Source organism: Schistocerca americana, chromosome 5 (assembly GCF_021461395.2).
Source record: "Schistocerca americana isolate TAMUIC-IGC-003095 chromosome 5, iqSchAmer2.1, whole genome shotgun sequence".
NCBI lineage: Eukaryota > Metazoa > Arthropoda > Insecta > Orthoptera > Acrididae > Schistocerca > Schistocerca americana.
The window spans coordinates 89,709,812-89,737,306 of record NC_060123.1 but is presented as its reverse complement, the minus strand read 5'-3'; the positions used below and the strand labels follow the sequence as shown (position 1 = coordinate 89,737,306).

The 27,495-nt window shown below is 44.3% G+C and overlaps 1 protein-coding gene across 1 annotated transcript in view; it reads right to left on the bottom strand.

The window, feature by feature from the left end:
- Positions 1–27,495, bottom strand: part of LOC124616125 (general odorant-binding protein 70) — a 150,226-nt gene that overhangs the window by 41,113 nt on the left and 81,618 nt on the right. Inside the window, exons 2-4 of the mRNA XM_047144392.1 lie at positions 18,985–19,072; positions 14,427–14,500; positions 940–987 (exon numbers count right to left, since the gene is read on the bottom strand). Of these exons, the coding sequence (XP_047000348.1) occupies positions 940–987; positions 14,427–14,500; positions 18,985–19,072 (210 nt within the window). The remainder of the gene's footprint in view (positions 1–939; positions 988–14,426; positions 14,501–18,984; positions 19,073–27,495) is intronic.

Here is a 27,495-nt window from a genome sequence, read left to right as displayed (position 1 = left end):
AACAGTGTGTGATATATCTTGACAATCTAGAATAATAAGTTGTGTGTTACAAACTTTAAATAGTATTTACATTACAAATTAAAATATGTTTACTCAGTACTGTCCAGCAGCACCAGCTCAGCTACAGTTATTTAAAAATGAAAATAAATAGTTACAATCGCAAGAAAGTTTTTTTGTGAGGTTACCGGTTTCGGTCTGTTGTAGACCATTTTCAGATCTCACATCTTGATGGTAGATGGCAGCCTTTAACGGAGTAGGCACAACGACTCCACGAATCTGACTGCTCAGCAGCAGTTAGCGTTCGTGGAGTCGTAGGGACCGCTCCTTTAACGGCCACCATCTACCATCATGATGTGAGGTCTGAAGATGGTCTACAACAGGCCGAAACCGCTAACCTCACAAAACAAAACACTTTCTTGCTGTCACGACTATTCATTTTCATTTTTTTAAGTAATAATGAAACCGCTGTGCTCCAAGAGATATGTTCTCAAAAATTAGTTTCATGAAAGTTGATCACGAATGAAGGTTTATTTCGATGGACAACTCGACGGCTGCATGTATTACACGCCGGCCAGTACCCTTCACGTAGCAGCGGCAGGCTGAGGACACTGGAAACAGACGGCATCAGATTGAGGCCGCCTCTGGCGACACCGTTATTAGTCTGTCCAGGTGACCGGGTCCGCGGCCGTCACACAGTTGTCCACTCACCGAGGGCTCTGCAAGAAAAGGACCGCGGCAGGGATCGCACACGCGGCCCCGTGGCCCAGTTGCCTCTGGTTGCAGACATGCGGTGACTTTTCGCGGCGTCCACGGCTGCGCAACCCGCCTGCAGGTGGCACCATTGCGCAACCAGGGACAGCAGCCCACCGACCCGTCCTGCTTGCGCCTGCCTCCCTGTGTTTACCTACAGTGTCTACGCGAGACGCTTTCTCTGCTTACCTGCAGGCGGCCGTGGGGTCCCTTGCGGAAGAGGCAGCTCACCATGCACTGCAACAAAAGAAAGACATGAGTTTCAGAAACGTACATTATCTCCACAACAGACGACCAGAGCAGCGGCTCAGCTGAGTTATTCGCTTAACAGGTAACAAGTTAAAGATTTTCCCAACGCAATAAGAGCAACTTCTGGTAATCCCATCAACGTTAATCGATATACAGGTTGTTACAAAAAGGTACGGCCAAACTTTCAGGAAACATTCCTCACACACAAAGAAAGAAAATATGTTATCTGGACATGTGTCCGGAAACGCTTACTTTTCATGTTAGGGCTCATTTTGTTACTTCTCTTCAAATCACATTAATCATGGAATGGAAACACACAGCAACAGAACGTACCACCGTGACTTCAAACACTTTGTTACAGGAAATGTTCAAAACGTCCTCCGTTAGCGAGGATACATGCATCCACCCTCCGTCGCATGGAATCCCTGATGCGCTGATGCAGCCCTGGAGAATGGCGTACTGTATCACAGCCGTCCACAATACGAGCACGAAGAAAATGGTTCAAATGGCTCTGAGCACTATGGGACTTAACACCTATGGTCATCAGTCCCCTAGAACTTAGAACTACTTAAACCTAACCAACCTAAGGACATCACACAACACCCAATCATCACGAGGCAGAGAAAATCCCTGACCCCGCCGGGAATCGAACCCGGGAACCCGGTCGCGCAGACTCCAGCACGAAGAGTCTCTACATTTGGTACCGGGGTTTCGTAGACAAGAGCTTTAAAATGCCCCCATAAATGAAAGTCAAGAGGGTTGAGGTCAGGAGAGCGTGGAGGACTTGGAATTGGTTCAGCTCTACCCATCCATCGGTCACCGAATCTGTTGTTGAGGAGCGTACGAACACTTCGACTGAAATGTGCAGGAGCTCCATCGTGCATGAGTCACATGTTGTGTCGTACTTGTAAAGGCACATGTTCTAGCAGTACAGGTAGAGTATCCCGTATGAAATCATGATAACGTGCTCCATTGAGCGTATGTGTAAGAACATGGGTCCTAATCAAGACATCACCAACAATGCCTGCCCAAACGTTCACAGAATATCTGTGTTGATGACGTGATTGCACAACTGCGTGCGGATTCTCGTCAGCCCACACATGTTGATTGTGAAAATTTACAATTTGATCACGTTGGAATGAAGCCTCATCCGTAAAGAGAACATTTGCACTGAAATGAGGATTGAAAACATTGATGGATGAACCATACGCAGAAGTGTACCCGTGGAGGCCAATCAGCTGCTGATAGTGCCTGCACACGCTGTACATGGTACGGAAACAACTGGTTCTCCCGTAGCACTCTCCATACAGTGACGCGGTCAACCTTACCTTGTACAGCAGCAACTTCTCTGACGCTGACATTAGGGTTATCGTCAACTGTACGAAGAATTGCCTCGTCCATTGCAGGTGTCCTCGTCGTTCTAGGTCTTCCCCAGTCGCGAGTCATAGGCTGGAATGTTCCGTGCTCCCAAAGACGCCGATCAATTGGTTCGAACGTCTTCCTGTTGGGACACCTTCGTTCTGGAAATCTGTCTCGATACAAACGTACCGCGCCACGGCTATTGCCCCGTGCTAATCCATACATCAAATGGGCATCCGCCAACTCCGCATTTCCAAACATTGCACTGACTGCAAAACCACGTTCGTGATGAACACTAACCCGTTGATGCTACGTACTGATGCGCTTGATGCTTCTACTGTATAGCAATGAGTCGCATGTCAACACAAGCACCAAAGTCAACATTACCTTCCTTCAATTGGGCCAACTGGCGGTGAATCGAGGAAGTACAGTACATACTTACAATGCTAAAATGAGCTCTAACATGGAAATTAAGCTTTTCCGGACACATGTCCACATAACATCTTTTCTTTATTTGTGTGTGAGGAATGTTTCCTGAAAGTTTGGCCGTACCTTTTTGTAACACCCTGTATACCTGCAACAGTATGCTTACCAATATGTTCAACAACGCCGTGCACAAAAACGGGACTTTTCGGCCCTCACATCTCCGGTTTTATTAATGATAGAAAGTTAGGGTCAAGTGTTTTGGATAGCGCTTGGGTTAGGGACCATTTCTATGTCCAACAGCAAATGGAGCTAATCGGTTGATTCTTTTCGCATTTCATGCGGTCTACTGTGTGCTTGATAGGACTGACGGAGGCACCATTAGTTCAAATAGCCCGAAATTAAGCCCATCGAACATTTATGTGGCATAGTGGAGAGATTCGTTCGTGTACAAACTCCTGCCCCTGCAACACTTTCGCAGTTATGGACGGCTATAGAGGCAGCATGGCTCGGTGCTTCTGCAGGGGACTTCCAGCGACTTATTGAGCCCATACCATGTCGAGCTGCTGTACTAAGCCGGTAAAAAGACGTCCGACACGTTACTACGTGGTATCCGATGACTTATGCTATCTCAGTGTATGTTGTCCCCGTGACAATATTCTGGTCGTTGTTGTATTCTGAACTACTCACAACATCTCCTGTTAATGCCGGCCGAAGTGGCCGTGCGGTTACAGGCGCTACAGTTTGGAACCGCACGACCGCTACGGTCGCAGGTTCGAATCCTGCCTCGGGCATGGATGTGTGTGGTGTCCTTAGGTTAGTTAGGTTTAAGTAGTACTAAGTTCTAGGGGACTTATGACCACAGCAGTTGAGTCCCATAGTGCTCAGAGCCATTTGAACCATTTTTTTTGATCAACTATCGTAAAGACAAACGGTGTGAGGTGTATTGGTCTGTTTACAACTCCATTGCATATTGCTAAGTTGGGGATCAATTATTAATCTTTGCATTAAGATATGATGGTCTTCATATTATATTTTGCAAGTAAAATCCGTAATCCTAGTGTGCCAGACGGTGCTCTCGCTCCTGCTGGTACCTCCAGAGGACCACATAGCAGATTTTGTTACCTACGAAATCAGCAGTACATCAGTGTACCTCTCCCGAGATCACGTAAGCACCCATTTTGTTTGCTATCCGCCGTTAGAAAATGCGCCGAAGGATTTCCTAGAGTCCATAATAATGATATGAATGGCAATCCCCTATTATCTAGATCTCGAGTATATCTCTCGAACAAGAACATATGTTTCCAGAATGAGATATTCACTCTGCAGCGGAGTGTGCGCTGGTAAGAAACTTCCTGGCAGATTAAAACTGTGTGCCCGACCGAGACTCGAACTCGGGAGGCAAAGGTCCCGAGTTCGAGTCTCGGTCGGGCACACAGTTTTAATCTGCCAGGAAGTTTCATACCAGCGCACACTCCGCTGCAGAGTGAAAATCTCATTCTGGAAACATCCCCCAGGCTGTGGCTAAGCCATGTCTCCGCAATATCCTTTCTTTCAGGAGTGCTAGTTCTGCATGGATCGCAGGAGAGCTTCTGTAAAGTTTGGAAGGTAGGAGACGAAGTACTGGCAGAAGTAAAGCTGTGAGTACCGGGCGTGAGTCGTGCTTCTGTAGCTCAGATGGTAGAGCACTTGCCCGCGATAGGCAAAGGTCCCGAGTTCGAGTCTCGGTCGGGCACACAGTTTTAATCTGCCAGGAAGTTTCAAGAACATATGTGTCAAATATGATGACAAGCACACAGAAAAGGTTGAGCTGGTTAAATTCTTAATATGTTCGGGGGGAGGGAGTGGGGGAGGGGGGGGGGGGAGAGATACAAAAGAACTGCTGAAACGACTAGACAAACCTTCATTTGCATTTCGGTTCCTGTCAGACTTAGGTGATAGAAAAAGAAAGAAAGCTAACATAAGTCGCTTACTTTCGTTCAATAGTGTCATACAGGGCCATTATTTGACGGTAACTCATCAAGGTAAGCTTGTAATACGACCCATTTTCTTAGTAGTCTCAAGAACGTCGAGCAGAGGATCATTAATGGAGGTGTGGGTACTAACTACAGCTTCCTATATTAACTTTGTCATAAATAATATGTCCCCTCTTCAGATCAATAGCTTAGTGCATGGAATCAATAATAGAAACAAAAATTACTTTCATAAAGATAAAAAATCTCTTGATTTTTTCCACAAATGCGTATGATATTCAGTAACACAAATATTCAATAACTTGGCAGCAGCAGAGAAAAGTGTAGCTACTAATAAAGAGGAACAAAAAGGGTTTACTGGTGGTCAGCTCCTTTTACACCAATCACGAATTTCTTAATAGTATTACCTGATGTGCTTTATTCACGTAAGTATTATCGAAAATCTTTTAGCACATCTTCAGTGCAGTAGTGTGACCATGGAAGTACGTGTTATAAACTGAGTTTCTGTGTAATGATGTGAGGCTGAACTAGACTACGCTTCTGTATATTGCATATTTACGTGTATTGTGGCCAGTTTGCTATTGCCAGTTAAATGAAAAATTTCCAGATAATTTTGCCATCCATTTAACTTTGAGTTTTTATAATCAACATTATTATATCTCCTATCTGGTATATATGCACTCAAAAAAAAAAAAAAGAAAAAAAAAAAAAAAAAAAAAAAAAAAAAAAAGAGCACCACGAAGGAACTGTCCGAATAGAAAGAAAATCGGTAGATGTGACGTACATATATACAAAGAAATGATTAAAACTTCGGAAGAATGGGATGATTTATGCATGAGGAAGAGCTTCACAAATTTAGCAAGTCGATAACGCGGTGGTCCCCCTCTGGTTCTTGTTGTTGTTGTAGTGATCTTCAGTCAGAAGAATGGTATGATGTTAGTGTCCGTGTTATCCTATCCTGTGCAAGCCTTTTCATCTCGTAGTGCAACCTAAAGTCTTTTGAATCTGCTTAGTGTATTCATCCCTTGGTCTCCCTCTACTATTTTTAACCTCCGTGCTTCGCTCCAATACTAAATTAGTGATCCCTTGAAGCCTCAGAACGTGTCCTACCAACCGATCCCTTCTTAGTCAAGTTGTGCGACCAGTTCCTCTTTTCCCCAATTCTATTCCGTACCCCCACATTAGTTACGTGATCTACCCATCTAATCTTCAGCATTTCTCCCCAATTCTATTCCGTACCTCCACATTAGTTACGTGATCTACCCATTTAATCTTCAGCATTCTTCTGTAGCACCACAATTCGAAAGCTTCTGTTCTCTTCTTGTCCAAACTATTTATCGTCCACGTTTCACTTCCATATATGGTTACATTTTATATTAAAACTTTCAGAAAAGACTTCCTGACAGTTAAATCTATACTCGATGTCAACAAATTTCTCTTCTTCAGAAATGCTTTTCTGGCCATTACCAGTCAATATATGAGGGCTATCCACAAAGTACATTACGTTTTGGAATTAAAAATAAATAAAGTATTGGAAAATTTTGTTATTATATACAGATGAAAGCCACACTTAAATACTACATTTCTACATAGTTGCCATTTAAATGAAGGCACTTATCGTAGCGATGGACGAGCTTGGATATTCCTTCGTCGTAAAATTCGGCCGCCTGCGCCTTCAACCACGTGGTTACCTCTTTTGGGACAGAAAAGGTGTGATTTTTGTGGATTTCCTGGAAAGAGGCACTACAATAAACTCTCAAAGGTATTGCCAAACTCTGCACAGCCTCATAAGAGCAATACAAAACAAACGCAGGAGAAAGTTGGGCTCAAAGATCTTGCTGATTCACGACAACGCCCGGGCCCACACGGCAAATGCCACTCGTGAAGTTCTCGAATCTTTTAAGTGGGAGTTGTTTCCTCATCCGCCGTATAGTCCCGACCTGGCACTGAGCGACTTCCACTTATTCCCAGCAATGAAGAAGTGGTTGGCTATGCAGCGTTTTGATGACGACGCACAGCTTCAAGAAGAGATAACCACGAGGTTGAAGGTGCAGGCGGCCGAATTTTACGACAAAGGAATTTCCAAGCTCGTCCATCGCTACGATAAGTGCCTTAATTTAAATGGCAACTATGTAGAAAAGTAGTATTTAAGTGTGGCTTTCATCTGTATATAATAAAAAAAATTCCAATACTTTATTTATTTTTAATTCCAAAACGTAATGTACTTTGTGGATAGCCCTCGTATTATATCCTCTCCACTTCGAGCATCATCAGTTATGTTTCTGCCCAAATAGAAAAACTCATGTACTACTTAGAGTGTTTCACTTCCTAATCTAATTCCATCAGCATTACGTGATTTAATTCGACTACATTCCACCATACTCTTTTTTCTTTTGTTGGTGTTCGGCTTACGAGCATATCCCCCTTTCACGACACTGTCCATTCCGTTCAACTGCTCTTCGAAGTCCTTTGCTGTCACTGACAGACTTACAATGCCATCGGCAAATCTCGAAGTTTTCATTTCGTCTCTCAGGACTTTAATTCCTAGTTCAATTTCTTTTGTTTCCTTTACTGCTTGCTAAATACACAGATTGAGCAGCATCGAAGATAGGCTAAAACCCTGTTTCACTCCATTCTCAACCGCTGCTTCCCTTTCATGCCTCTCGACTCTTATAACTGAAATCTGCTTTCCGTACAAATCGTAAAAAGTCTTTCGCTCCCTGTTTTTTAAATTTTTTTGTAATCTCATTTTGTTTGCTTTTGTTCGTTGCATCTGTTGGGGGCGAACGTCGTAAGACATCCGTTTAAGTTCGTTGATGATCGATTAACCCAGCTTTTTTATTACAGAGGGCGCGTAACCCTATGACCGAACACGTTGAGCTACCGTTCCGGCCCCTGTAGTTGACCCCTGCATCCCGTAGAATTTGAGAGAGAGTATTCCAGTCAACACTTTCAAAAGCCTTTTCTAAGTCTACAAACGCTAGAAACGTTGGTTTGCTTTTCCTTAACCTATCTTCTATGAGAAGTGGAACTGGCAGTTTTTCCTTACGTGTACCTGTATTTCGCAGGAAACCAAACTGATCATCACCGAAGTCGGCTTCTACCAGGTTTTCCATTCTTCGGTAAAGAATTCGTGTTAGTATTTTGCAGCCGTAACTTATTAAACTGATAGTTCGGCAGTTTCCACACCTGTCAGCACCTACTTTCTTTGGAATTGGAATTATTATATTCTTCTTCAAGTCTGACGCTATTTCACCTGTGTCATACATCTGGTATTCATTTATTTATTTACACGTCTAGTTCCGTAGGGCCAAATTGAGGAGGAAATCTCCGAAGTCATTTAACGTGTTAGTTCATGAAATTACAAAATAAAAGTAATAACACATAAAATGAAACGTTTATGTACCAAAAGAAAAGTCAAGTCATAAGTTTAAGTAAACACAATCAACAATATGACATATGAATCAGCTTAATTTTTCAAGGAACTCGATCAACAGAATAGAAGGAGAGACCCATGAGTGAACCCTTCAGTTTCGATTTGAAAGCGCTTGGAATACTGCTAATATTTTTTAACTCTTGTGGTAGCTATTTAAAATGGATGCAGCAGTATACTACACACCTTTCTGTACAAGAGTTAAGGAAGCGATCCAAATGCAGATTGGATTTCTGCCTAGTATTAACTGAGTGAAACTGCTAATTCTTTAGAATAAGCTGATATTGTTAGCAAGAAACGACAGTAACGTATGTATGTATTGAGCGGCCAATGTCAGAATATCCAGACTAGCGAACAGGGGTCGACAAGAGCTTCGTGACCTTACACCACTTATTGGCCGAACCGCCCGTTTCTGAGCCAAAAGTAGCCTTTGAGAATGGGAAGAGTTACCCCAAAATATAATACCATACGACATAAGCGAATGAAAGTAAGCAAAGCAGACTAATTTTCGTGTCGAACGATGATTTACTTCAGATGCCGTTCGAATAGTTAAAGTGGCAGCATTAAGTCTCTGAACAAGATCCTGAATGTGGTCTTCCCACGACAGTTCACTGTCTATCTGATCACCTAAAAATTTGAATTGTTCAGTTTCACTAACCATATGGCCATTCTGTGAAATTAAAATTTCAGATTTTGTTGAATTGTGGGTTAGAAATTGTAAAAACTGTGTCTTACTGTGAGCATTAGTTCATTTTCTACAAGACATGAACTCATGTCATGAATTGCACTATTTGAAACAGAGCCAATGTTGCACACTACATCCTTTACTACCAGGCTAGTGTTATCAGCAAACAGAATTATTTTAGAATTACCTGCAACACGAGAGGGCATATTATTTATATAAATAAGGAAGAGCAGTGGCCCCAACACTGCTCCCTGGGGCACCCCCCCCCCCCCCCCACCGCATTTGACCGTACCCCACTCAGACCGGAAGCGCAGCTGACGGAAGAGTTTTGTCATGGATGGCTCTCCCAAGGCAATCGGTAGGTCCAGCGGAAATGGTCTTTATGGAAGCAGTTATTCGGCTCGGAATTGACTTACAGACGTGTTGGATGTCCTGAGTGATATCGTGCCATGTTCTCTCCGTCTCCAGACAGGTCTGTTCTGCTCATCAGAAGTCAGTTCAAAGTGTGAGTCATCACTGAAGTCAATTCTACTCCAAATAGTGCGATTACTGACCAGAGACGCCAAGACGGCGCTGGGACACCAACCTGACTGTCGCCGACCATACGGCCGGACACGTGGAAGCGACGGTCTGCGGTGACATTTCATTTCATAGAAGGATCCGTTCGGTCGTCATCCACTTTACAGCTCGGTACATCGACGATATTCTACGCCCTGTTTTGCTGCCTCTCACGGTAAACCATCTGGGCTGGCATTTCAGCAAGATAATGCCCCACCCCACACGGCGAAAATTTCTACTGCTCTTTTTCGTGAATACTAAACCCCACCGTGGCCGACAAAGTCGCCGTCTGTCTCCCCACTTGAGAATGTTTGGAGCATTATGGGCAGGGACCTCCTACCAGTTTTGAAGCTTGAGGATCTAAAGTACCAGCTGGAAAGAATTTAGAACTACACACCTCAGGAGGACATCTAACAACTCTGTCAGTGAATGCCAAGCCGAATAACTGATTGCGTATTTGCCAGAGTTGGACCAATGCGATGTCGACTATTTCACTTTATGGAGCTCTTTCTCTTAAATAAGTCTTCCAGTTTTTTCTAAATTTCTAATCATTTTTTTCTGTACATTTACATCACGTCTATCGATTTCCCTCTGATTTGAATAATTCGTTCTTAGAATACTTTTTCTTTTCTTAGGGTGCATATTATGAATTCTTGAGGATCTCCTCAACTTCAGTCTATAGCGCAAATATAATCCAATGAAAAGGGAAAAGTAAGGTTCATATTGCCGATGCCGCTTTTTCTTATTTTCCTTTTTCAAATTCTGAAATTAGCTGTCGCATACAAACACAAACTGTGTACTTCTTTACGTCCGTCGTGCAGGAAGTTGTACTCGAACCTTTCTTCCTTACATGTTTCGTAGACAAAATTGTTTCCCTTTAGAAAGTAATTGCAATTAGTTGTAAAAGAATGTGTTGTATTCAAAGTTTCTTAGGTAATTTATTTATATACTCTTGTTTCTGAATCACATCTATACGAGCTCGAAGTACTTACGTTGCTACAGTACAATACACACACCTATTGAAAGCCGTAGGCGGCCTTACAAAGAAGCTGATATAAATTGCGCTAAACCAATGAAAAGAACAATTTTATTAGAAAAGAGTTGCTTGTATTCATGAAGAACACCTTATATTTATATGTGTGCCCTTCATACTGACGCTTGCGTTGCATTATGGAGTGTGGAAAGACTGTGTTCCCTTTTGGGCTCGTTCGCACTCAAATAGCATTTCAGAATTTCCCAGTAGGTACTCCACCTAATCAGGGAGAGTTATATGTTCATTATATTTTAGCTTGCAGAGAAGCGCTGTATTTAGTCGAAAAACGGGAGGTTAAGTAGCAGACAAATGCCAGCAATTAACGACGCCATTAAGTTACTTGAAGCAGGTAGCAGACTCAAGTTTTACTGTTAGACTGAAACTTTCGATGAAGTTTAATCCGCTTTGGATTTTCCTCCAGCCTGACCGTAAATTAGCGAGTAATGAGCACAGGAGAAGGTCGTAAGCTAGAGAGATGGGGGCATTCCGGTTTTGCAAACCATTTGCGGATTACAGCTCCGATGCGAAAGTCTTGAGCAGTTTTGAACTTGGGCTTTCGCTACAAATATCTCGACGTTTTTATAGTGCCTCTGGATGAACAGTACGTAAATGAGAAGCTGTTAACTCGAATAAGAGAGACAGAAAAAAATCAGATAAACTCTGCACACCAATGTATGATAGCAACCATTTTCTCCTTCTTGAAAACTGTGCAAGAAATAAATCTCATGAAAATCGCTGCAGGTCCATAAATGACTTCAGTGGCTTTTAGATTCAAATTGATCGTCTTACTGCCGTTAGACTCAGTTATAATCTTTAATATCACGTAACAGTACCTAAGGACGGTACTTTGTCGCAGGAGAAGCAAGTCTTACTGTTTTATTATTTTATACGGAAAACATTTGAGATAATTTTTTATGTAATTGTCATTGCCAGTTTCAGTTGGATCAGGGCATCTTCAGATTTACAACTAAAACAACTAAAATACTGGACTGGTGATACCGTCGCTGTCAGCTGTGTGTATCGCAACATCTCAGAAGACACAAAATGTTCCGCAATTATAACAGTATGGCAGAGACTTGACTTCACCGTTATAATACAATGGCAGCGCCATATCATATTCTAATTTATGTGTTCTTTTATTTACTAGTGTCTTGATAGCGTCTGGTATACAGTGTGAGCAAGCCGCCCCTATAAATGGGTTTTATGCTACCTGCAACGCCTTAAAAACCACTGGCTATATTTTCCCTTCTCTCGCTCACTATGTGCAAACTACTAGACCTCCAGGAAAAAAAAAAAAAAAAAACAACAGGACGTCTTTGTACGATACCAGATACTCAAGAAAAACTCATTTGAAGGTCACTTTTTCTTACATTTGAACAATTCGAAAAGTATTGCCTCTAGAGAAAACGTATCCCAGTTCGAAACTCATACATTAAATTTCCTACAAAAACTTCCTGTTCATTCTTTCTGATGAACTAACAGCATGTAGTGAGTGAGAGGGAATGAAAACCTTGCTCGTGATATGTGAAAGCGTTGTGGGTTGCATAAAACCCATAGGTAGGGGCAGCTGAATCATGCTGTATATACAGGGTATAACAAGGGGGATATTACATTTTCAGTTGGTTACACTGCTAAGATACAGACGATCTCGCACTGTCTACCACGTGTGATCGGTCCCACATAGTATCCCATTCAGTCCAAAATGGAACATTGGCAACTGCAGTGGCGTAATGAGGCAGTGGATTAGCCCTGTCATGTGTACAGCGTTGGAGCTGTCCGAAGCGCAATGCGCCTTGAACGGGAGTACCATTTCTGTGTTCCACAAAGTAGAACAATGTCCAAGAGGGTAAAACAGTGGCGTGGGACGGGTTCTGCAAACTGTGTGAAGCACAAGGGTCCTGAAATGACTGTCAGAACGCCGGAAAATATCCCATGAGTTCGAGTTCTGCAACGAAGCCCACAGCGATCTGTCGGACGCCATTCCAGAACACTATCAAACCCGCGCACCCCTCTGCAGAGTATATTATTGTGAAAAAGTATTTAAAATTTCAGCCTTATAAGCTGCAATTGGCTCACCAGTTACGGCCGGGAGGCAAACGGGAGTAAGCACTATTTCTGCAGAACGTTACTGGACGGAATTGACTAGGATGACGTTTTTCTCAAACATTTTTTGCTGTCTTATGAAGCAAACTTCCGTCGGAATGGGTTTTTCAATAATCAAAACTTGCGATATTTCACGGGCACAAACCCGCAGCACATTCATGAGAAGATCTAGGGCAGCTCAAAGTGCTACGTCATATGGCATGCTGCTGAACAGTTTCTTCATTCCACAGCTGCAGGGATATTGCCATCTGAACGGGATCTATTTTCAGGATGATTGGACTACAGTCCATATGGCCTGTAATTCAGTCACTTCTTCATCGATTACTCTCAGATTTGTGAGATATTCCATGGCCAGCGAGGTCAGCTCATGTTTCAGCCCCTGGTTATTTCTGTGGGACCAAATGTTTTTCACTGCTTCTCCAAAGTACCGATGAGTTGAAAGCCGGAATCTAGAAAAAGGTAGAGGCCATTCCTCAAGAAGAGATTGAGAATTTTTCCGAATGTTGACACATTGGTCTTACACTACGAAAATCTTTGACTTGCGGTGGTAGTACCACATGTATACGTTCCCGAAGAGTTTTAGGAGTGAATGGATAAGACAGTGTGTGGTTAGCCGTGAAGCAGTACGTCGCAGAAAGCACTTGTGCTGTGCTGTGGGGCTTGGTTAGCCGAGGCGGCTACGGGAGATGTCTTGCTGTCGTGCTGCGTACTGTACTGGGACCTGGTAGTTGAATGGTATCCGAATCAGCATTACCATGAACAGTGCTGACTGAACTGGAATTAACTACGAAACCTTACTGGATTACATCGGCAGAGTTAAACTTCCAGGAGGGAAGTAGAAAGAACATATACGAGGGTTATTGGGAAAGTAAGGAACGATCGGTCGCGAAATGGAAAAAACAGTGAAAATCTGATGAAGCTTTGCACAGATGCGTTGCGCACTGTGTCTAGTACGTCCGTCGATAGCACCATGTCACTGTTTTCAGTTCTGAGCTCACAGTGAGAACCTAAAGATGGCTGGAAATTAGCGTCTCCCACCAAGTATGAGGGTCTGGCGAAAGATTTCACCTGAAGCTATGCAATCCAAGCAACATAACTGTCCTGCGGTTCGTTCTACACGACAATTCTCGGCCGCACTCTGCAGAGCAATAAAGATGCTCCTGCAGCGTTTTCGATGGGAAGTGTTTGATCACTCACAATACAGCCCGTAATTAGCTGCCCCTGAGGTTCATCACTGCTCAAATGAACTGCTGGCTATGAAGACAATATTTTGACACAGACAACGAGCTGCAGTCCAGAGTAGAAAACTGTGGAAAAGTACTGGCGGCTTTCTTCTATAACGAGGTAACTGAAAAGTTGGTACAACGCTACGACAGATGTCTAAGTCTGAGTGGCGACTGTGTAGAGAAGTAGCTGGAAGGTGTAGCTAACCGTTACAAATAAACCAGTTTTGATTTTCACTGTGGTTTCCATTTCGCGACCTGTCGTTCCTTACCTTGCGAATAACTGTGATGGGGTTTTATGGGACCAAAGACTGCTGAGGCCATCGGTCCCTATGCTTACGCACAACTTAATCTAAGTTAAACTAACTTACGCTAAGTAACACACCCATGTCCGCGGGAGGACTCGAACCTTCGACGAGGGGGGTGGGGGGTGGTGGGTGGGGGAAGCCGCGCTGACCGTGGCAAGACCCTCAGACCGCGCGCTTACCCCGCGCGGATATATATGATGCTATGAACGAAAAATGACGTAAAAACATGACCATAGCATAAGGCAAATGATTCTGTACACTTAATTTAGCTGTGAGAACGACAGGTCAGAATTTGGGTTTTGATACAGCGTGGATCGTGTTCAACTCACCCCAACCAGCAGGCGGTCTTCGTCCGACATTTCTGCACTCCTTGTGCGCCTGGCTGCTACTGACTTGGCGTATTCTGCAACACAGCACGTATACGATCTGTAAGTACTCGAGGAGTAAACGACAAATAATACAGGATAATACATCAGATGTTAAATGTACATCACATTCTTGCAAAGCCTTATTGTTCATATGGTAAGACATTAGATCATTCTCACGTTGCAGCAACACACTGTAAAGAGTCCAAACTTTCACCAGTGACCGTTACTTCTGATCTCGAAGTTTTGCTTAATTACGGCACCTCATGGATAAATCAGGATCCAAACACTTTGTCTGAAGATGACAAAAAATTTGTCGATATCGTGGTTCAAGATGACACTCACACTGGGCCGATAATCAGTGAAGATGCTTTGAGCGTCATTCGCGATAAAACAAACTTTATGATGTATAGTTACAATTGCATCTTAATTTTACTGGCGTAAGATCCATATTTACATCTACCTCCACCGTTTGCGAATTATTGCGAAATCCACGGCAGAGAGCGCTTCTCCATGTACCACTTACTCGGGCTTTTCTCCTTCCCTTCGCATATGGAACACGGGGAGAATGATTACTTAAATGCCTCTATGCGCGCTTTAATCACAGTAAGCTGCCCGGTCTTCTAGAGAGCAATACTTAATGCTCTTTTCTGAATGTTTTAAGTACGCATGGAGAGTTAGGGTTTAACTACAAGCACCTGCCAATTCAGCTTCATGAGCATCTCCGCGAAACTCTCTCATGAGTAAAACAGAGCTGTGAGTGTAGGTGTTGTCCCTATTTGTACACGTCTAGTTTCTCGTGACAGTCCTATGTGGTATAGTTCCCTCACACGTGAGCCATATTATAAGTTAGACCGCAGAAGTGTTTCGTAAGTAGTAACTTTTGCAGATTGGTTGCAGATTCCCAGTATCCTGAAAATGAACAGAATTTTGCCAGCTACCTATCCTGCTATGTAGCCTATATGGCCTCTGTACTTCGTATTACAAGGGGCGTTCAATACGTAATGGAACGCGTCTGTTTTATCGATAAATTTCCAGTGAAAAAAATATGGATTCTATTGTGGAACTTCGGGGGAAACTCCCGCCTGAGCCCCTATGGTTTTATGAGGTTCCGATAGGTGGCGGCAGCATACGTGGCCTTCAAAATGTCTTCTGTCACGGAGATGCGTTCCAGACAGAGAACTGTCACAGATTTTTTTTGGCGGGAAACCAGAACATCGCAGATATTCATAGGCGTTTGCAGAATGTCAACGGGGGTGGCAGTTATCAAAAGCTGCGCGAGCCGTTGGGCGAGGTGTCTGTCATCACTCCAACAATATGGCACAAACCTTTTAGATCTCCCGCACGCCAGCCATGCTCACAAAACTGTAACTCGTGAAGTGTTGGAACGTGCTCTCATTCGGAGTGATTGCCGGATCACAATCAAATACCTCAGCGTTGAACTGGCTGTCTCTGCTAGAACTTCAGACATACTGGTCCACACTCAAAGGTTTGCGCCCTCTGGGATCGTTGCGGTCTAAAATAAGAGCATGAAGAGCAACGAAGGACCATCTGTACTGAACTGCTTGTGCGTTACAGGACTGATAGTGACAATTTTTTGTCCAACGTCGTCACTGACGATGAAACATGGGTTCATCGTTTCGAACCGGAAAGAAAATGGCAGTCCATGGAGTGGCACCACATCGCCTCTCCTACAAAGACAAAGTTCAAAGCCACACCCTGAGCCAGTAAAGTCATGGCGACGGTCTTCTGGGACTGCGAAGGTTTGTTGTCCTCCCGGATGATACAACGGTCGACTCTGCGGAGTATCGCACTATCTTCAGTAAATCGACCATTAGTGTGTTACCATTCGGGTATACATGTCCTTAATGTAAGGTGGAGTAAGGTCAACGCATTTAATGGAGATTATGTTGAGAAAAAGAGTTTTAATGCCAGAAGACTAGGGAACTGTTGTAGAATTTTAGAACATGTTTTTTGCTCGAGTATCATGTCGTTTTTGGAAACCCAGAACCTACTATGTAGGAATCAACATGGATGCCGGAAACAGCGATCGTGTGAGACCCAACTCGCTTTATTTGTTCATGAGACCCAGTAAATATTAGATACAGGCTCCCAGGTAGATGCTATTTTTCTTGACTTCCGGAAGGCGTTCGATACAGTTCCGCACTGTCGCCTGATAAACAAAGTAAGAGCCTACGGAATATCAGACCAGCTGTGTGGCTGGATTGAAGAGTTTTTAGCAAACAGAACACACCATGTTGTTATCAATGGAGAGACGTCTACAGACGTTAAAGTAACCTCTGGCGTGCCACAGGGGAGTGTTGTGGGACCATTGCTTTTCACAATATATATAAATGACCTAGTAGATAGTGTCGTAAGTTCCATGCGGAATTTCGCGGATGATGCTGTAGTATACAGAGAAGTTGCAGCATTAGAAAACTGTAGCGAAATGCAGGAAGATCTGCAGCGGATAGGCACTTGGTGCAGGGAGTGGCAACTGACCCTTAACATAGACAAATGTAATGTATTACGAATACATAGAAAGAAGGATCCTTTAATGTATGATTATATGATAGCAGAACAAACACTGGTAGCAGTTACTTCTGTAAAATATCTGGGAGTATACGTGCGGAACGATTTGAAGTGGAATGATCATATAAAATTAATTGTTGGTAAGGCGGGTACCAGGTTGAGATTCATTGGGAGAGTGCTTAGAAAATGTAGTCCATCAACAAAGGAGGTGGCTTACAAAACACTCGTTCGACCTATACTTGAGTATTGCTCATCAGTGTGGGATCCGTACCAGATCGGTTTGACGGAGGAGATAGAGAAGATCCAAAGAAGAGCTGCGCGTTTCGTCACAGGGTTATTTGGTAACCGTGATAGCGTTACGGAGATGTTCAATAAACTCAAGTGGCAGACTCTGCAAGAGAGGCGCTCTGCATCGCGGTGTAGCTTGCTCGCCAGGTTTCGAGAGGGTGCGTTTCTGGATGAGGTATCGAATATATTGCTTCCCCCTACTTATACCTCCCGAGGAGATCACGAATGTAAAATTAGAGAGATTAGAGCGCGCACGGAGGCTTTCAGACAGTCGTTCTTCCCGCGAACCATACGCGACTGGAACAGGAAAGGGAGGTAATGACAGTGGCACTTAAAGTGCCCTCCGCCACACACCGTTGGGTGGCTTGCGGAGTATAAATGTAGATGTAGATGTAGAACATGATGTATTGGAATCCTGAATAAATCCAACCTATTTCCAGAAGATATTGTGTTGTATTAGTTGTTGAACTCCCTTCGTACTACGAATTGCTGCATCCACGTATTTACTTGTGTTAGCTGTTTGCATTGCCTCATGGGATACAAATTTCCTGCCTTTGGAGAAGCGCAGAATTTTATACATCTTAACACTTAAAACAAGTTGTCTACTATCCACCATTTTCAAACCTTGTCATGATCAGACTAAAAAATACTTAAAATTAAATTTCTACGTAGATTATGAAATTACAAACTAATAGGAAATAACGGGAGGTAGATCAGACCCGTGGAGAACTAGGAAAATGAGCGAGAGGTTAGTAGGTATTTAGCAAGAAAACTGGGAATACTTTACTCCGGACTGTAAGCATCAGTTGAGACGAAAAATGGTACAGGCTATAAACATCGTAAAATAAAAGGTGAACCCCACCTGCACTGGCAGAATTTTAGGAGTTTGTTCATCGATATTTTCTGAGAGTTTTGATACAGATGAAACTTGGTCTCTGGTGGCTCATTGCAGAATACTCCGTTTGGTTTGATTTCTAATCCTCATCTATCTTTGTATCCTCATCGTGTCCCAGAAGGAATGGTAAACATACAAGGATGCGACATGAAAGATTATCTGAAGCAAAATCTTCATATTGTCGGACGCCATATTCCGAATGGTTCTATTCACGGCCGACACTTGCTGTGGACAGCAATAATATCCGCTTTGCTTTTCGCCCTGGAGCATGCATTCAGCACTGTCCGGCTCTACCTTGGTTACGTTTATCCAGCCGTGTTAGTAGTTCACTAACAGTGATACACAGCAATATGGACAGTGTTATTGACGAAGAGGTTGTCGTTATGCAACTCGTGTATGGGTTTCATTGAATGTAATGGAGGCGTACCACAACGATGCTGTGTTGAGCCCTGTTCTCTCACCGACGGCCGCCACAGCACAGTACTTCTGGATCTGTTGTCGCTTTCCTCGCTGTTATATCTCGTACAGTTGGGAGACTGCATATAATAGTCCTTTGCTTTGATATGACGCTATTTTGACAAAAATAAATGTTATGTGGGGTAACAAACTGATTAAACGACAGAAGCATAATTACTCTGCAACGAGCCAGCGTAGACGACGGGTCAGCTCTACGAAAATGTTCCTGAACAATATTTGAAATTCGCCGGTGACGTTCCGGTTTACCGTGTCTACCACAGATAACTGTAGACGCTGGTCGTGCAGAACGAGCACGGAGGGACGCCAGCCGCCGCTAGAACGCCGACTCACCCCTGAGGATGGCGTCCTTGAGCTCCTCGGCGCAGAGCCCCATGTCGTCCTGCACACCGCTGGACGCCGTCGTGGGGCACCACGGCGCCTGCGAAGCGAAAAACAAAACTCTGAAACACTTGGTCACCGAATACGAGGACATGTAGTTCAAATTTCTGTGTCAGTATGCTACGTATTACACTCTATTTTGCAGCGTTAATCAGTTCCACATGCTGTCTACCTAACGATTATTGGCAAGTTTCTGAAGCATTGTTGTGTATAAACATTGTTTAAAAATTTCAGCTCCCATCCCCTCTTCTTGTTGGGAGCACGTGGCATCCCTCAAGACTGAGTGTGTTTCAGTTCCATGTTAGCCGGCCGCGGTGGCCGTGCGGTTCTAGGCGCTGCAGTCCGGAACCGCGAGGCTGCTACGGTCGCAGGTTCGAATTCTGCCTCGGGCATGGATGTGTGTGATGTCCTTACGTTAGTTAGGTTTAAGTAGTTCTAAGTTCTAGGGGACTGATGACCTAAGACGTTAAGTCCCATAGTGCTCAGAGCCATTTGAACCTTTTTCAGTTCCATGTTGCCAATGAATGAATTAAATGAAGAAGAATTTATAGAAAATTTTTCTTTATATCTCAGTGTTATCTAAACAAATTACATGTGTGGCATAAATATTGTCTTTATGTGCAACTCATACCGACGTCCCACCTTAATCTGACACTTTATCTTTTCAACAGGTGGCTCACAATGTGATTCTTAAAGCGACAATGACGTTTACATCATACAGACGACATTACTTATAATATAAGTAATGTTTGGATTATTGTTAAACTACACTGTACTCAATATCTGATTTAGTATTTCGTAATATCAAAGGAGAATAGTGGATCTATGTACGCATGTAGTTCAGGTTAATAATGTATTAACTAACCATCGTATACACGAAGATACCAGTGCTAATGTTGTCGGAGAAGAAACTCAGAAACACAGTCACGGTGGTAAGTTGGTTATCATAGCAGACTGCTACATGGAGGGTCGTGAATTCAAAACTCGCCTGAACTCTAAGATTTTAATTTCTATATTCTAGATATATCCAAAAAATAGTTCAAATGGCTCTGAGCACTATGGGACTTAACATCTATGGTCATCAGTCCCCTAGAACTCAGAACTACTTAAACCTAACTAACCAAAGGACATCAGACAACACCCAGTCATCACGAGGCAGAGAAAATCCCTGACCCCGCCGGGAATCGAACCCGGGAACCCGAGCGTGAGAAGCGAGAACGCTACCGCACGACTACGAGCTGCGGACGATATATCCACAAATGTCAATATATATTGTACTGGAACGTTCTGTAACTGTACATGTACCGTATGTTTCTAGCAGGAGGCAGTTCACTCCGCGACTGCCTTGTTAAAAAGTAAGGAAAAGTTATGATTTTGGTTTCAGGGCTCCAAGATTTTGTCATAGTCTCCTGCCAACTGAATACAATACACACAACGTTCGTGCGGCCGCGTGAAAATATTACAAAAGTTCTTCGTTGGGATGCTGTTCAACACGCCCGTCACATCAACGTGAATGCTGCCGACATGGTCAAAGCCTTCTCCGTTCTTATGAATTTCTGCAATTTGTTGTTTTGTGGTAGGTTCGTGTCGATTACACCACGTTCAGTCACTCGTCTTAATTTTTCCCAGAAAAGAATTGCGCTCCTGTCGAATAGCAGCAGCGTCGACACGTTGTCGTTGTTGCTCGGAAGTCAAAATGTACAAGACAAACTTTTCACACACCTTTATCTTTTCCAAAACATGCTACAGAATGTCGTGAAGACTTCGTCTACAGACGTTGCTCATTGCGATTTGTGACACAACTTTGACACACTACGACCCAACGTCCACTACCTGACACTAGCTCCTCACAGCTGACTAGTCCAATGCCCGTATGTTGTTGACAGTTGTTAGTTAAAGCCGTCACCGTAGACTCTGCGCTGAAATTTGCTAAATAAAATTCATTGTTGGGTGGGGCACTGAAACTCAGGTGTGAGAGCTAAGCTCGCCGAATAACCTTACAACTGCCCTGATTTAACCGCTGAGACGCGTCTGCCCTTGTAGGAATCTGTGACCCTCGACAGTGATTACTTCCAGCAGCACGTTGCTGTTCGCGACAGCTGATTCTGGCAGTGAGCAATTTTTCCTGAACGAGATACACTCGGTACGTGATGCAACTAGAGAAGCCAAGCCATATACAGGGTGAAAAGTATTTAAACCGACAAACTTTGGTAGGTTGTAGGGGGTCTCAAAACAAATATTTTTCCCTAATGTCATTTTTTCCTATGAGGATTATTTAAACCGGTGGAGGCCGTATTACGCTTTTCAGTTGTTAGAGGCTGTAATACGATCTTCAGTTGTTAGAGGGCTTATTATGCTCTTCAGTTGTAGGCAACTGCTGTCCACCAGTGTAGTAGTGCATTGTCTCTGTTTACTAATGGAGCGATACACCTGGAGTGAGTACATCGATATGGTTGGTGCGCACTACGTAGCGCACCACAATGGACGAGCTTCACAGCGGGTTTATCAACAACAGTATCCTAATTGCCGTATCCTGCATCATACGACCTTTGCTGCTGTGTACCAACGTCTCCATGAGACCGGGTCATTTAGCAGATTACTTGGACAGGGATGCTGACACACGGTAAGAACGCTGCAATTTGAGGAAGCTGTCTTGCAGCATATGGAGGGGGACCTTTCAATCAGCACTCGCGCAATTGCACGTAACATGGGGACAAATCAGACGAATGTAAGAACAGTCCTTCGAGAGCAGTTGTTATGTCCATTTCACTTACAGCGTATCCACAACCTGGAACCGCTAGATTATCCACGCAGAGCATAGTTTTCTCAGTGGTGCCTGGAACAGTATGAAATGGATCCTACATTTCCATCCTCTGTGTTCCTTACCGATGAAACAACATTCGGGCGTGATGGAGTTTTCAACATGCACAATTCGCATGTTTGGAGTGAGGATAAACCACAAGCCACAGTTACTAGCGCTCATCAAGTGCGGTTCTTTGTTAATGTGTGGGTCGGTGTTGTTGGGGACTGTTTAATTGGGCCGTATCTGATGCCTAGGCCATTAAATGGCAGGCACTATTACAATTTTCCCTCCAGAGCATCGCCAGAATTGCTGGAAGACGTCCCGCTCCCTGCAAGACAACGCATGTGGTTCCAACATGACGGGGCGCCGGCACATTTCAGTCCTCGTGTGCGTCGATTCCTGGACCTACGGTTCCCACAATCGTGGATTGGCAGAGGTGGTCCTGTACCATGGCCTGCTCGATCCCCAGATATGTCCCTCCTGGACCTTTTTTGTGTGGGGAGAGATGTGCAATCCTGTTTACGCCAGTCATGTTGCATCAGAAGAGGATCTGGTTGCCCGGATAGTAGCAGCAGCAGGAACAATTCAGGATACTCCTGGGGTTTTTTCCCGTGTCAGACAGAACATGATCCGACAGTGTAACCTTTGTTTACGTGTCAATGAAGGCATTTTTGAAAATCTTCTGTAATTGAAAATTGGGTTGTGTTAATGTGTTGTCTCTTGGTCATAAAAATGGAAAAGTATTTGTTGCTTTAATTACTTTGCTGCCAGAGGAATCTTCCTCTACCTTTTTAAATATTCCTCATAGGAAAAAATGACATTAGGGAAAAATTTTTTTTTTGATGTCCCCTACAACCTCCCAGAGTTTGTCGATTTACATAATTTTCACCCTGTAGAAGAAGACACCTAGCAGGCTCTTCCCAGGCTCTTCTATGGGAAGAATGGAAGCAGGACAGTCGCGAACTGATGTGGCCCTATGGCTTAATGTGAATCATTCTGCTGTTTTTCTGATGTGGCGACAGTTTATAGAGATCGAAACTGTATCCCGAAGTCAGGGCGGGGCCGCCCACATGTAACATCAGAAAGAGAGAACAGTTATTTGGATGTAAGGGTCCGGCGGTACCGCCTTAGCACTGCACATCAACTGGTATCTGATCTCGCAGCATGTAGTGGACGCGTTTTAACGCGGCAAACGTGGTGAAGAAGGCTTCAGCAAGTGGCCTGTATTGTCACAGACCTCCTGTTTGTGTACCCGTGGCGTGTCTCCACAGAAAGGGGCGTCTAGAATGATGCCGTCAACATGCCACGTGGGTCGAACAGTGGGCCAATGTTGTTTTCACAAACGAGTTCCGATTTGGTCTGACAGTGATTCTCGGCGGATTAGCATCTGGAGGGGAGGTGCAGCACGATTTCGGGATCCAACCGTTGTGGAAAAAGACCGATATCGAGGAGGATTCATGATGGTGTCGGCAGGGATTGTATTGATCACTCGAACACCTCTTCATGAAATTGTACGGTTAAATCGGCAACGTTTAACTGCTGTCAGTTATCGTGACAAGATGTTCGGATCTCATGTGCGGTTGTTGCGACTTCCTGTGGGTCCAAACTTCGTATTGCTGGTCGATATTGCTCGACCTCATAGAGCACGCGTCCGCAGCTCGTGGTCGTGCGGTAGCGTTCTCGTTTCCCACGCCCGGGTTCCCGGGTTCGATTCCCGGCGGGGTCAGGGATTTTCTATGCCTCGTGATGACTAGGTGTTGTGTGCTGTCCTTAGGTTAGTTAGGTTTAAGTAGTTCTAAGTTCTAGGGGACTGATGACCATAGATGTTAAGTCCCATAGTGCTCAGAGCCTTAGAGCACGCGTTGTTGATGTTTTCTTGAAAACAGATGATATTGAGCGCATGGCGTAGCCTGCTCGGTTTCCATGTTATAATCCCATAGAGTACGTCTGGGATTCACTAGAGACACGGGTTTCTTCACGTCAGCACCCACCAACCACTCTCCAAGGCTTAAGAGCAGCGCTTCAGGAGGAATGGGCGTTGTCGCCTCAATATCTACATCTACATCTACATTGATACTCCGCAAGCCTCCCAACGGTGTGTGGCGGAGGGCACTTTACGTGCCACTGTCATTACCTCCCTTTCCTGTTCCAGTCGCGTATGGTTCGCGGGAAGAACGACTGTCTGAAAGTCTCCGTGCGCGCTCTAATCTCTCTAATTTTACATTCGTGATCTCCTCGGGAGGTATAAGTAGGGGGAAGCAATATATTCGATACCTCATCCAGAAACGCACCCTCTCGAAACCTGGCGAGCAAGCTACACCGCGATGCAGAGCGCCTCTCTTGCAGAGTCTGCCACTTGAGTTTATTAAACATCTCCGTAACGCTATCACGGTTACCAAATAACCCGGTGACGAAACGCGCCGCTCATCTTTGGATCTTCTCTACCTCCTCCGTCAACCCGAACTGGTACGGATCCCACACTGATGAGCAATACTCAAGTATAGGTCGAACGAGTGTTTTGTAAGCCACCTCCTTTGTTGATGGACTACATTTTCTAAGCACTCTCCCAATGAATCTCAACCTGGTACCCGCCTTACCAACAATTAATTTTATATGATCATTCCACTTCAAATCGTTCCGCACGCATACTCCCAGATATTTTACAGACGTAACTGCTACCAGTGTTTGTTCCGCTATCATATAATCATACAATAAAGGATCCTTCTTTCTATGTATTCGCAATACATTACATTTGTCTATGTTAAGGGTCAGTTGCCACTCCCTGCACCAAGTGCCTATCCGCTGCAGATCTTCCTGTATTTCGCTACAATTTTCTAATGCAGCAACTTCTCTGTATACTACAGCATCATCCGCGAAAAGCCGCATGGAACTTCCGACACTATCTACTAAGTCATTTATATATATTGTGAAAAGCAATGGTCCCATAACACTCCCCTGTGGCACGCCAGAGGTTACTTTAACGTCTGTAGACGTCTCTCCATTGATAACAACATGGTGTGTTCTGTTTGCTAAAAACTCTTCAATCCAGCCACACAGCTGGTCTGATATTCCGTAGGCTCTTACTTTGTTTATCAGGCGACAGTGCGGAACTGCATCGAACGCCTTCCGGAAGTCAAGAAAAATAGCATCTACCTGGGAGCCTGTATCTAATATTTTCTGGGTCTCATGAACAAATAAGGCGAGTTGGGTCTCACACGATCGCTGTTTCCGGAATCCATGTTGATTCCTACATAGTAGATTCTGGGTTTCCAGAAATGACATGATACGCGAGCAAAAAACATGTTCTAAAATTCTACAAGAGATCGACGTAAGAGATATAGGTCTATAGTTTTGCGCATCTGCTCGACGACCCTTCTTGAAGACTGGGACTATCTGTGCTCTTTTCCAATCATTTGGAATCCTCCGTTCCTCTAGAGATTTGCGGTACACGGCTGTTAGAAGGGGGGCAAGTTCTTTCGCGTACTCTGTGTAGAATCGAATTGGTATCCCGTCAGGTCCAGTGGACTTTCCTCTATTGAGTGATTCCAGTTGCTTTTCTATTCCTTGGACACTTATTTCGATGTCAGCCATTTTTTCGTTTGTGCGAGGATTTAGAGAAGGATCTGCAGTGAGGTCTTCCTCTGTGAAACAGCTTTGGAAAAAGGTGTTTAGTATTTCAGCTTTACGCGTGTCATCCTCTGTTTCAATGCCATCATCATCCCGTAGTGTCTGGATATGCTGTTTCGAGCCACTTACTGATTTAACGTAAGACCAGAACTTCCTAGGATTTTCTGTCAAGTCGGTACATAGAATTTTACTTTCGAATTCAATGAACGCTTCACGCATAGCCCTCCTTACGCTAACTTTGACATCGTTTAGCTTCTGTTTGTCTGAGAGGTTTTGGCTGCGTTTAAACTTGGAGTGGAGCTCTCTTTGCTTTCGCAGTAGTTTCCTAACTTTGTTGTTGTACCACGGTGGGTTTTTCCCGTCCCTCACAGTTTTACTCGGCACGTACCTGTCTAAAACGCATTTTACGATTGCCTTGAACTTTTTCCATAAACACTCAACATTGTCAGTGTCGGAACAGAAATTTTCGTTTTGATCTGTTAGGTAGTCTGAAATCTGCCTTCTATTACTCTTGCTAAACAGATAAACCTTCCTCCCTTTTTTTATATTCCTATTAACTTCCATATTCAGGGATGCTGCAACGGCCTTATGATCACTGATTCCCTGTTCTGTACATACAGAGTCGAAAAGTTCGGGTGTGTTTGTTATCAGTAGGTCCAAGATGTTATCTCCACGAGTCGGTTCTCTGTTTAATTGCTCGAGGTAATTTTCGGATAGTGCACTCAGTATAATGTCACTCGATGCTCTGTCCCTACCACCCGTCCTAAACATCTGAGTGTCCCAGTCTATATCTGGTAAATTGAAATCTCCACCTAAGACTATAACATGCTGAGAAAATTTATGTGAAATGTATTCCAAATTTTCTCTCAGTTGTTCTGCCACTAATGCTGCTGAGTCGGGAGGTCGGTAAAAGGAGCCAATTATTAACGTAGTTCGGTTGTTTAGTGTAACCTCCACCCATAATAATTCACAGGAACTATCCACTTCTACTTCACTACAGGATAAACTACTACTAACAGCGACGAACACTCCACCACCGGTTGCATGCAATCTATCCTTTCTAAACACCGTCTGTACCTTTGTAAAAATTTCGGCAGAATTTATCTCTGGCTTAAGCCAGCTTTCTGTACCTATAACGATTTCAGCTTCGGTGCTTTCTATCAGCGCTTGAAGTTCCGGTACTTTACCAACGCAGCTTCGACAGCTGACAATTACAATACCGATTGCTGCTTGGTCCCCGCATGTCCTGACTTTGCCCCGCACCCGTTGAGGCTGTTGCCCTTTCTGTACTTGCCCAAGGCCATCTAACCTAAAAAACCGCCCAGCCCACGCCACACAACCCCTGCTACCCGTGTAGCCGCTTGTTGCGTGTAGTGGACTCCTGACCTATCCAGCGGAACCCGAAACCCCACCACCCTATGGCGCAAGTCGTGGAATCTGCAGCCCACACGGTCGCAGAACCGTCTCAGCCTCTGATTCAGACCCTCCACTCGGCTCTGTACCAAAGGTCCGCAGTCAGTCCTGTCGACGATGCTGCAGATGGTGAGCTCTGCTTTCATCCCGCTAGCGGGACTGGCAGTCTTCACCAAATCAGATAGCCGCCGGAAGCCAGAGAGGATTTCCTCCGATCCATAGCGACACACATCATTGGTGCCGACATGAGCGACCACCTGCAGATGGGTGCACCCTGTACCCTTCATGGCATCCGGAAGGATCCTTTCCACATCTGGAATGACTCCCCCCGGTATGCACACGGAGTGCACATTGGTTTTCTTCCCCTCTCTTGCTGCCATTTCCCTAAGGGGCCCCATTACGCGCCTGACGTTGGAGCTCCCAACTACCAGTAAGCCCACCCTCTGCGACCGCCCGGATCTTGCAGACTGAGGGGCAACCTCTGGAACAGGACAAGCAGCCATGTCAGGCCGAAGATCAGTATCAGCCTGAGACAGAGCCTGAAACCGGTTCGTCAGACAAACTGGAGAGGCTTTCCGTTCAGCCCTCCGGAATGTCTTTCGCCCCCTGCCACACCTTGA